Source organism: Cicer arietinum, chromosome 1 (assembly GCF_000331145.2).
Source record: "Cicer arietinum cultivar CDC Frontier isolate Library 1 chromosome 1, Cicar.CDCFrontier_v2.0, whole genome shotgun sequence".
NCBI classification, from domain to species: domain Eukaryota; kingdom Viridiplantae; phylum Streptophyta; class Magnoliopsida; order Fabales; family Fabaceae; genus Cicer; species Cicer arietinum.
In genome coordinates this window covers 2,845,444-2,857,573 of record NC_021160.2, presented here as the reverse complement: position 1 = coordinate 2,857,573, position 12,130 = coordinate 2,845,444, and the positions used below count along the sequence as shown (strand labels likewise).

At 28.5% G+C, this 12,130-nt stretch overlaps 2 protein-coding genes across 4 annotated transcripts in view; both read left to right on the top strand.

Moving 5' to 3' along the window:
* The window catches only part of LOC113783936 (putative disease resistance RPP13-like protein 1), a 4,223-nt gene extending 2,635 nt beyond the window's left edge, over positions 1-1,588 (top strand). Inside the window, exons 2-3 of the mRNA XM_073370546.1 lie at positions 493-1,291; positions 1,533-1,588. Coding sequence (XP_073226647.1) covers positions 493-1,265 — 773 coding nt within the window. The 3' untranslated portion in view covers positions 1,266-1,291; positions 1,533-1,588. The remainder of the gene's footprint in view (positions 1-492; positions 1,292-1,532) is intronic.
* Positions 1,589-1,594: 6 nt separating this feature from the next.
* Positions 1,595-3,361, top strand: LOC101512435 (uncharacterized). 3 transcript variants are annotated; one of them, XM_073370542.1, is made up of 3 exons: positions 1,595-1,795; positions 2,576-2,654; positions 2,746-3,361. In XM_073370542.1, the coding sequence occupies exons 1-3, from the start codon at positions 1,788-1,790 to the stop codon at positions 3,283-3,285; spliced, it is 627 nt and encodes a 208-aa protein (XP_073226643.1). In that variant the 5' UTR covers positions 1,595-1,787; the 3' UTR covers positions 3,286-3,361. The 3 variants fall into 3 exon arrangements, with proteins under 3 accessions (XP_073226643.1, XP_073226644.1, XP_027186179.1); XM_073370543.1 differs by having other exon boundaries at positions 1,595-1,893; XM_027330378.2 differs by having other exon boundaries at positions 1,595-2,654.
* The last annotated feature ends 8,769 nt before the right edge of the window (positions 3,362-12,130 follow it).

Sequence of the window (12,130 nt, the reverse complement as noted above, 5' to 3'; positions counted from 1 at the left end):
TCTTTCCCTCCCTGGAATATCTTCGATTTGATGGCATGCCATGTTGGGAAGTGTGGCACCATCCCCATCAGCCAAATGCATATTTTCCTGTACTCAAGTCTCTTGTGATTAGTGGTTGTCCCTTATTGAGGGGAGATTTGCCATCTCAGTTTCCTGCTTTGAAAACAATTCAGATTTCACAATGCGACCAACTTGCTTCGTCTCTTCCATGTACTCCTGCCATCCGGAAAATAGAGATACGTGAAAGCAATAAAGTAGCATTGAGAGAGCTACCCCTTTCATTGGAAGAGATCGAAATTGATGGAAGAGAGGCAACGGAGTCCTTCTTTGAAATCATTGCCATCACGCTACCGATTTCCCTGAAAATTATAAATATCAACAATTGTTCGTGTGCGTTATCGTTTCCTGGAGATTGTTTACCCGCATCCTTAAAGAGTTTGTCCATCACAGATTGTAAAAATCTAGATTTTCCAAAGCAAAAGCAGCAGCACGAGTCACTTAAATTGTTGTATATAAATAGTAGTTGTGATTCTCTGACAATCTTCCCACTGGAGACCTTTCCCAACCTCAGTAGTCTCGACATCCACCAGTGTGAAAATCTAGAATGTTTTTCCGCTTCAAAGACTCTTCAAAATCTCAACATATTTTTCATTTCCCATTGCCCCAAATTAGTTTCATTTGCAAGAGATGGATTGGCTGCGCCCAACTTGAGAGAATTGTTTGTCTACAGGTGTGTTAATTTAAAGTCATTGCCTTGTCAAGCAAATACTCTTCTCCCGAATTTAGAAAGTGTGACTATACGAGATTGCCCAGAAATGGAGACGTTTTGTGAAGGTGGTATGCCGCCTAGCTTGAGAAGACTTGTTATATATAAATGCGAGAAGTTAATGAGGAGCCCATCTCTAAGTTTGATGGACATGCTCACCCATCTTACAATTGGTAGTTGTGATGGTGTGGAGTCCTTCCCCAATAAGGGTTTTGCGTTGCTGCCTCCCTCCCTTACCTCTCTAACGCTACGCAATATGTCAAGCTTGCACACGTTGGACTGCACGGAGCTTTTCCACCTCACGTCCCTCCAAAAATTAGAAATTTTTAATTGTTACAAGCTGGAGAATATGGCGGGAGAAAGGCTGCCTGCTACTCTAACAAAACTTAAAATCATTAAATGTCCACTGCTGGAAGAACGGTGCAGCATGAAACATCCACAAATTTGGCCCAAAATTTCCCACATCGAGAGCATTTTGGTTGACGATAAATGGATTTAGAAAGCTTCAACTTGGATTTTCAACTGGTAATTGTTTTGCCCTGCCTCTCGTAAATGCCACTTGCCCAATTTTATTTATTTTCCACACCAAATTTTTTTCATTATCTTTTAAACTTTTAAAATTATATGAATATCCTACTACCAGCCCAGCAAATTTATTCCACCTTTTGTATCTACTTTTATATACAGTAAGCATTTATATATTTTTAAGCCATAAGATTAAACTTACTATGAAAATAGTTAACAGTCTTTTCCCTGTTGTTTGCAGCTCAATGTACAAGGTTAAATGAGCGCTCCATTCATTAAAATGCAGGGTCACAACAATAAATCTAAAGAATAATGTAGTAATGATCCTGGTTCAGGCAAATTGCTATGATTCTACTGCTTCACCTCAGGAGTCCCAAGAGTTGTGCTTTCAAAGATTCGTCACATTGATAATAACACGCCACAATACCACAGCATAACTTCACCTTCAGATAAACCTGTCCACAAACATGTCATCAAGAAGTGTTGCAGTCATAAAATGTTCCTGTGAGGATGCTAGTTATTCTACTTCAATTGTTTGCTGCCTCTGCTATGAATTCTTTTTTGATGTGATAGGCTCATTATACATGAGAAATGTGAAGTAGGTAAATGACGGGTGCTGGATATAGGAACTGATCAATTGTTATTTTTCGGTTCATTGTTCATTTGTTTTGTTATTTTGTGTTGGTTCATGACGTGGGGGATTAGTTAGTTTATTTCTTTTTTTTACAGTTATGCAGAACTTCTTACTGTATTTTTACATACTTTTGCTGAACCTAGGCACATCTTGTACTTAGGTTCCTCTTGTTTCCTTTTTTATGTACTATATAACTTTTAATTATTCAGGTGCATTGAGAGTGATTTATACCATCTACATTATAACAATTTGGAGTACAAAACTTGTTTCTAAGTCCAAAAGTTTCCCCTTTCCCCAAGCAACTTCTTTCTTTTGTTAGTTAGTGTTCTAGCTGTGCTAATCAATAATGCCAATGGTTGAGAATAAAATATGGTGGAAAATTATAGCAAGTTGCAATTGGTTGCCAAATTATAAGTCTAAAAGTCAATGGCCCGTCAAGCATATTAAATGTAAATATGAATGATGATCATGGACTCCACTTAGTTATTTGTTCATAACAGAAGGCCTTGATAACTTTATCCTACTCCTCAAATTAGATTCCTAGGAAGGAAGAAAGTGTAAATGAAGTTCCATAAGGAGTATCTGGATTTGATTTTAGTCCCTGGTGGGTTGCTGGTCATGTTTGCTTATCACCTCTTTCTGCTTCACAGATATATCAATAGGCCTCACACCACTGTCATGGGATTCGTGAACAATGACATAAGAGCATGGGTTGACAGAATTATGCAGGCAAGTATAATCCTTATCCCTCCTATGATTTCATTGGAAACATCTTTTAAATTTTTTAAGCTTGTTTATAAACTTTGTAATGAATGATCAGGCTGACAAAAAGGATGTTAGCACAGCTCTATCTGTCATTCAATCCAACACAACAGCTGCAACATTCTTGGCCTCAGTCTCTTTGACTCTTTGTTCTCTAATTGGAGCTTGGATTGCAAATAGTTCCAATATTTTGTTCCAAAGTCAATTAATCTATGGTGACACAAAAGCAACCACATTATCCATCAAGTACATTTGCTTACTAACCTGCTTTCTCCTTGCTTTCTCATGCTTTATTCAATCAGCAAGACACTTTGTTCATGCGAACTATTTGATAAGCACACCAGATAGCTTTTTTCCAGTTAGTAGTATTGAATTAGCAGTTATAAGGGGTGGTGACTTTTGGTCACTTGGTCTTAGAGCTCTCTATTTTGCACTTAATTTGTTGCTTTGGTTTTTTGGTCCAATACCAATGTTTATTTGTTCAATTGTTATGGTTTTGATCCTCCATTATCTTGACTCTAATTCAAGGCCATTGCATCTTACAACTAGATCTCAAGGTAGCAAGTTTCAGATGGCAAAGAACAACCTTAACTTGTAACACAACAATGTTTTATAATGAAAGACAAATTCAGTGATACATAAATGTATGTAAAGCAGTGTATCTTATTCTTCAATATGATTACGTCAGTACATCATGTTAACAAAAGGAGAAAATTTTGACTATGTTCTGAATTGTAGAATTCTACAATATAAAATTCATAAAAGAGTTCTGAGTGATGTTTGAAAGAACACATTGTAAAAACTATAAGTTTCTAAGTCAGAATATATATTTGAGATCATGAAGTGCACGTCTCAATGTGCCAACCCATGTTAAGTTGTAACAAATGGATTGTGGTATAATTAATTAGATGATTATCTGTTAATAACAGCAACAGCAAGTAGCCGCGATGGAAGCTGATTATAATTTAAACAAACTTTAGTTTCAATGCTAAGCATTTGATTCTTGTGGTTATAAGAGTTTTCTGTAAATGATTTACATTAATGTTGTGTGAATAATACTTATTTTCTTAAGAAAAAACGAGAGTATACGATTGAATAACAGGGAATATTTTTCTTAGAAGCAAAGGTTTGTCTTTGACTTGTAATGGTAAATGATAAGAAAGAGCATGGCAGGTGGATTTGATGTGCCGAATGTCACACATATGGTTAATAACTTATGGCACAAGTCTATATGTGGGGCATCTAACTTGAACCAACGCAAATTGGATAATAATACTAAACTAGAGTTGCTCTTGAATACTCTTTATGTTAACGGAAACTTTTGTAATTTAAAATTTGATTGGAAGGTAAGAAAAATTTAGTTAATAATTATTTCAATTATGATTTAAATTTGAATTTTTACAAATATTTCATCTTTAAGTTAAATTCATTAATCACTTGAACTCAAGAAATTAGTATCTAAAATCTTGAATAACACAAATTTTAGAAGTATTTGGTGGTGTTCTATATTTGATCATTGAAGTTACTAACAAATGCAAATGAGTGATTTGAAATTCCACATTGTGTTGTTGATTTTTAAAGAGTAATGTTATAAAAATACAAAATAAGACACAAATATAATATTTTAATTAATTTATAAAAGTATTGTATTTCGTGTCTGATTTTATATTTTAATAACAAATATTAATTTATATACGAATAAAGGATTACACATGGTTTAAGCCCAAAAGAAAGATAAGAAAAAAAAATGTCCAACAAACAATAGAGATTCATTTAATGGCGTGATGGTGGTTTAAGAGATAAATTCTTGTGTAGTCTCAAAATTTTGCACATAAAATTTAGACACAGTCACAAAATAAAAAATAAATAAAAAGGAAAAACAATTAAATAATATATATTTTTTAAAAAATTAAATGATATGTATTTTTATGTACTTAAGTTTTATGTTTAAAATCTTACCCAAATATCTTTCCGTTTAATGAATGGTTAGTTCTCTCACTTTGAGTAGAGATTCACTTAATTGTTATAGTTTTTTTTCTAAATTGATTTTTAAATTATTTTATTTTTTTGTTATAAATATTTTAAAAAATAATTTTTAAAAAACATTTAAATGAGAAATTGATTTAAATAGTTCTCATAAAATATTTTTTTCTATAATTTTTTTGGAAGATAAAAATCATTTTTTAGTAGTTTCTCATAAAAAAAAATTGAGATAGTTTTTAAAAAAATGTAATTTTTATAATATTAAAATTACTTTTTTTAATATATAACATATAAGTCTGAAATAGTTACTATTTTTGAGTATGTTCACGCTAACAAAAAAAAAATATAAATTAATTAAAAAAATCTATAGTTGAAATGAGTTATGATTCATAACACAATAGTGTCAAACTTAATATTGTGTTTGATATAGTATTAATATACTTTAAAATTAATGTCTTATGAAATTTTACTAAACGAACTAACTTTGAAATATCATATATTAAAGAATTTCATATTTATGTGAAATTTTTTTGGAGATGATTTGTTATATTAAGTTTTAATTCAACATTAGATTTTATAAGATGAATATACACTTGGGAATTATTATAAATGTCATAATATTTGTGTATAGCCTCCGGTCTTAAACATAAAAAAAAATGACTCTATAAAAATTAATATATTTTATTTACATTTTGAATTAAATATGTTTTTTTTATTAAATTTTCTCTTATATTTTAAATTTAATTACAGTTTTAGACCTCTTATTGTTACTGATTCACAAAATTGGTTATTTTATTTTAAAAATAGACAGGATCTCTTCTTCTTATTTTTTAACTACAAAATGATGACGTTAGATATTTTAAATAACATATGACATATGATATAATGATGTAAAATGATTAAAACTCATGAAATTAGAATAAAACACCGAAAAAACTTAGCTTTCAACTTCAGAAATTTAATTAATGATGTATAAATAATTAATACATCTATATAGTTTTATATTATAGAATTGTATATCACGTTATTTAAAATATGTGAAATTATTATTTTTTTAATTCAAAAATCTAAAAGAGAAATTAAAACTATCGACTTTTAAAATAGAGAGATTAATTTCATAAATTAATAATAATTAAGAGATTAAAATTACAATTTAATCTATATTTTATATCAAATACTAGAGAGTATGGGGCAGTCAAATGATACTAACTCATCTTATACATAATAACATACTAATTTGCTTGGTCCTTGACTCGAAAAGAAGTTATCTACACCACACCACACTTTAATCATAGCTCAATTGAGGCATGCGTGTGATGCAGACTATTCATGCTCCATAAACATAAATTAATAATTTTAATTCTTTTGACTGTAAGCTAGCTCAACCAGTCCATTGAAAACGACATATTCTGTTTCTCAGAAAAATCTAACAACATAAGAATACAAGTGACACTGAGCGAGGGACCAGCACCTCAAACTTATCAGGAGAAAAACTGAGATTCAAAAAAGGGAGAGAAGAAAATGTAGCAACATCATATGATTATAAATACCATGACTGATGCTAACCAACAAGATATGATGTTTATAACTTACAAAGTACAAGAGTTGATTTAGAAGGATCATATAAGAGTTGGAGTTAGAAAGAAAGAAGAAAAAAAAAGTTAATGATTTAACTCCCTACTAACATAAAACCCATATACAGATACATTTTTTCTTAATCTTCTGTGTAAGCTAAATTTATTTTTGTTCTATTGTATAACGTGGACTACAGATAATTAATCAATGTTACAGAAATCGACTCTCCCTTACCGACCAAATAGTTTCTCCATGCGCAAAAATAATTAAGAAATTAAATTATTGATCACTTTGCTTAAAATATCTGAATCACTTATAACTCGAATCAAGTAACCAACGTGCACCATAGTTAGATGCCTCACCTCAAGCCTAATAGCTTGAAGTATTTTGTTATCTTGTCTAGCTACCTTAGCAGTAGACAAACAACTAAATTGTGTAGTGGAATAGTAAGTCATAAATTTAACTATATATATATATAAATAAAAGTTTAATGCTTACATATTATAAATGTAACAATGTTTTACATGTGCATCTAATCACGCGATGACACATCATTTATTTAATGACTTCAAAATAATTTCTTTATTATTATACCTATGAGGTGATGTGAACATTATTTTAGATTAAAAATGTATATAAATTAAACTCTCAATTATTTATAGATGAAAATAAAGATTTATTGATTATATGAGTAATTATGTGATGAATTGTTTCTTTTAATAATTTAATGTAAATAACAAATTTTATCAATTTAACTGTCAAACTAAAAAAAATTATGGAGTAGATCAATTTTACAACCTTTTTATAAAATTTTAAAAATAATTTCAAATGAATATGTAATAAACTTTGAAAAAATATTAATAAATAATAATAATTATATTACATAACTACGAATTTTAGATTTATATAAAATTTTGTATATTTAATTATTAATATATTATATCAATAATCAATTGTTAAATTAATTGAAATTATTGTTTTTATTAAATTATTAATCAGAGTAACATATTTTCCATTTACTTCTATAATTAACAAATCTGTACCTATTATAGATTTCGATATATTTATTTTATCATGTTATTAAATATGAGACAGTAAAATTCAATTCTCAAATACGGTTTCCCCTGACAATGAGAGCCCCACCTAGACCTCTAGATGGACTTTGGATTGCAGTGTACTATACTTCGCCAATTTGAACCAACACTAAATAGTCAATGTTCTCAAAAACGAAAACCTATAGTAACTATCAACAATATTTTTAGGGAAGAGAACGGTATAGAATAGAACTCTTATCTAAGATAAGAATCAATTCAATAAAATCGTTTTTTTTAAGTTCTCATTTAAATCATAAATATGATATAGTTACATTCAACATCGTACTTAAAACTTTACAATTGTATATATATTTTTAGTGTTATCTTAAAGTCGTTTGATAATAGTATTTTTATTATTTTTGTCTCATTTTAATTTGTTTAATTTAAGTTGTATATAATTTTTAAGAAAATAATTAGTTTTGTTGATTTTGATGAAAAAATTAGTTTTATTTATTCAAATACATTTATTGATCACAGTTAGTTGATAAGTGTGATGAATTGAAATACAATAAATAAATATATATTAATAAAAAATAATTAATATTATAAAATAACACAATTTAATATAGATAAATGAAACACTTAAAATGATGCAGATAGAGTAAAAATATTATTATTTTTCATAATGACAATCACTTTAAACCTATTTATTATAACTTTTTTTTTTAATTCTTAAAAAAAATTCTAAAAATATTATTTTAAATGAAAATGTGATTTTAATCACTTCTCTAAAAATAAAATGGATAATTTTAGTCAACTTATGTACCAATTATTCCATCCTTATTGAGATATGATATTTTCAATTTTTCATCATTTCATTTATTCTATTGTTATAATTTTCGAAATACAAATTTATTAATGTCATATCTGATTGACCTAAATATTTTTAATAACATCTTAAAATACTTTAATTTTTGTAATTGTAAATAGAAATAAAAAAAGAATAGGTTGGAAACGTCCACCAAAGGAATAGCCCAAGCTAAACTTTTACGGTGCTTACAAATATTAATTATTTAGAGCTATCATGTTGGAGAGGTTTTCTAAAGAATTCAAATGGTAGATGGCTTAAAAGTTACGCTGGCAAGATTAGGTATTATGCTCCGCAAGCATAAATGTGAGACATGTTCATTAGACTGGATTTGGCTAGAAAAAAAGAGTATCACTTATCTCATTGTGGAAAGCGATTTAAATTTTTTGATAGAATTGATAATAGAGACATGCAATTTTAACGTAACTATTTCCACGCTAGTTCGTCGCTTCACATATTTTTTGGGTTTAAGCATGTCCATATTAATTAATCACAGATTACGTGAAGACAAATAAAAATGTTAATTGACTATGCAACTTTAGTCTAATTCATATATTTTATAGAACTTACATTATAGAAACCCCTCCTAAAGAGATACATGATCTCATTTTTTATGATTGAGACTTGCATGTTTTATGAATGATGTTTAGCTATTCCTTTAGTTTTTCTTTACTCTACCATCTATTTTTTTTAAATGCTAACAAGTGTCTAATAACATTTGTTAAGAATAGAAATATAGAAGAAAAAAATATTAGAATTTATGTAATTAATTCTTTTGAATTTATACAAAATGAAATGTTTCACTCAAAACATGTGTTTACTTTCTTTTTTTATTGTTTAACAAATATACTTCAATTGTTTTGTATTAATTAACCTATTAACTAATAAGTTAATTACCAATAAATTTTATTTAATATATAAATACTTAGTTTCTTTTTAACTATTTTATCAAATAATAAATAGCGAGATAATTTAAGTAAATAACCGCTTGTGTAATATGTTGTTAAGGTAAAAAAAGATGGAGAAGGAAGATTACTAGTAAAGTTGTAATACGTATGATTTTAACTTATCCTGATCAATGTGATACTAGATCTAATCTAATAATAAAATGAGTAAATAAAAAAATAAAAAATAAAAAAGAAATGAAAGTGAGTCTCGCACCAAAAAGGTGGAGCAGTAGGAGGCAGAGGGTGCAGTGTCACGTAACACAGAAAAATCCATCCTTTTTGGGGTCTCTGGATTCCAGGTATCACGTTCCCATACAGAGTAGAGTGGGTGGGTCTAAGATGCTTTTAATTCAGTTTCAACCAATCCTCACCGTTCGATTTTCAATCCCACTTGACGGTAGCCGACACCCTCTGATTGAGACAAAGACCGGTCTAGTTCCTTTTGGCAACTCTCCACCTAGGACCCACCAAACACACAATGACCAAAACACCCCCTCACCAACGGCCACCTCTTCAGAACATGACACGTGTATCACGAACCACATTGAGTAACCGTTGTTGGCAGTACCAAACACGGCGTTGGAGCGCGTGCAGATAAGACGGATGACACGACTAAAGTACGATGAAAGTGTAAGAGAGAGAAAAGTGAGACAACACCCGCGTAAAAGTCGAGGGTTTCTGCTCCCTCACTCTTTCTAAACTCTCTGCCCCTTCCCATCACAAATACACTTTATGGCGTGTGCAAACTACGCGCTTTCATTTTATTGTGTGCTTAATGGGCCCTTTGCAGGTGGTGGGCCCGGTTCACGGTTACTGGAGTGGAGGAGTGACCTTGTTTTGGGTAAGATAAGAAAATGAAGGAGTTTATGGAAGATGCATATTATAGTGAGAGTAGTTGTTGAGAGAGAGAGACTAGAGAGAGATAGTGTATGTAATGTGGGGTTTGGTTGGGTGATGTATTGTAAAATCATGCAGCTTGCAGCTTTGAATTGAATTGATTGCGGGCCAAGTGATTAGGGTGTTTGTATTTGGAACATGTATGTGTCTTTGGTTAAGGGTTTGGCTGAAAGTGTTTTTATGATTTGGGGCAATTTGGCATGCACATATGCTTTTTCTGTGATTGTCACATGCTGGGATTCTAATTCACAAGACATTATTTATATACAAGCATATAAAGTTACAAGATATTCTATTCTCATGCCTACACTTTCAATCATTATATTTCAAAAAAATATAAAGTCGTGCAATTATGGTAAAATAACTTATAATTGGAGTATATAGAAATTTGAGTGTATGAGACTCAGCATGAAAAAAGTTGCTTTCTAACGATATCTCTATGCATTACCTTTTATTCTTAATATTTGTATTGTATTGTACTATTGAAGAATGGTGTGTGAGTTTAAGGTAAAAAAATAATTTATGTTTAAATAAATATTTATAAAAAAATTACATATGTTCTGCATTTTCAATTATATTATTAGATATCAAACTTACAATGTACAAATTTAAGGTATATCTTTTCATTTCATAATTTTGCAAAGTGGTAAAACAAATATAGGGTACAAATTTTAAACAAATAGGTGAAGTTTTTTTTAAACAAATTTTAATCGTTAGTATATTATATAATCAAATTTTAAATTTTAGACGCTTGCCCTCAAAATCCTTTAAATATGTTTAAGTCGTTTACTTTGAATCGTAACACGTGATGCATAAAAAAAAATTATATTACTAATAAGATTAAAATTGATTGGTTAATGATTTTTTTTTAATTAATAACAAATCAAAAGCACCCGTGTTCAAACCTAACTAAAACGTTACTCGACTATCTCAATCAAATTTTATTACCAATGTGATTATTTTCTTTGAGAATTGAAGGGTAAAAAAAACATGTAATGCAAACTACGTGTATATAAAAAATATATGCATTTTTCATTCACCTTTGAAAGAGCCAAAGTGATTACACCTAGACACAAAAATATTTTTAAAATGTTTACAAGTTATTTTCAATAATACACTAGCAATTTTTTAAACAAAAATTATCTAATTCATGATTAATATATTTGACGTCTTGTAGATACCTACTTATAAAATATTATTTTTTCTATCTTACAATAATTGATTCATTTATAAAAATAGTTCTTTTAAAATGAATGATTCATTTTTTTTTTTTTGGTACCTTTTACACTAATTGTAATAATAAATAAATCAATACTTGATAAGGTTAATTTAATAAAAAATAATATTATCTATATTACTTAATTGACTTTTATTAATACGTATGAAATAATAAAATTGATAAATTTTTGAAAGAGATGGAATATTTGTTCAAAAAATACGTTATTTATAGTTTTACTACAACATTATAATATTTTATACATATTTTTATTTTGTGGTTTAAAAAAGATTAGCAGTTATATTAATTTTTCAAGCTTGATTTCAAAATCTCCTCCTAAAAGCTATTGTAGTATCATTAAGTTCTCCAATAAAACTATTTTCATAGACATTTTAATCAATTATATTATATATATTACATTAATATTGATTGGTTTTGCTAATTTGTATATTTTGTGAGTTAAGATTCCCTCGAGTACTTAAATATAAATTTATGAAAGAGAATAAGAAAATAATTTAATAATTATAATATTATCTCATATAAATAAATCATTTGAGAGGATATAAACTCAATTTTAGTACACTTATTGAGAAATCTAAAAAGCATATATAATTATGTATCAGAAAAAATTACTAGTAACTTTTAATTTTTTTTAAGAGTTAGAACTAGAATGCGTGAATTAAATGACAAAATTTATATATTTTTAATTTTTTAACATCTACTTTAAAACACATGCATTTGTGTTAATATATAATTATCCGTCTGAATGTCATTTTAGTACCAACAAAAATTATATTAAAATGAATATTTATTATTAATTTTCAATGTGATTTTAATTAACTTTTTTATATTACTTTTCAATAATTACTAGGTGCACAATTTATAAAATATTATTATACTTTAATGATAAAAATTGATCAATA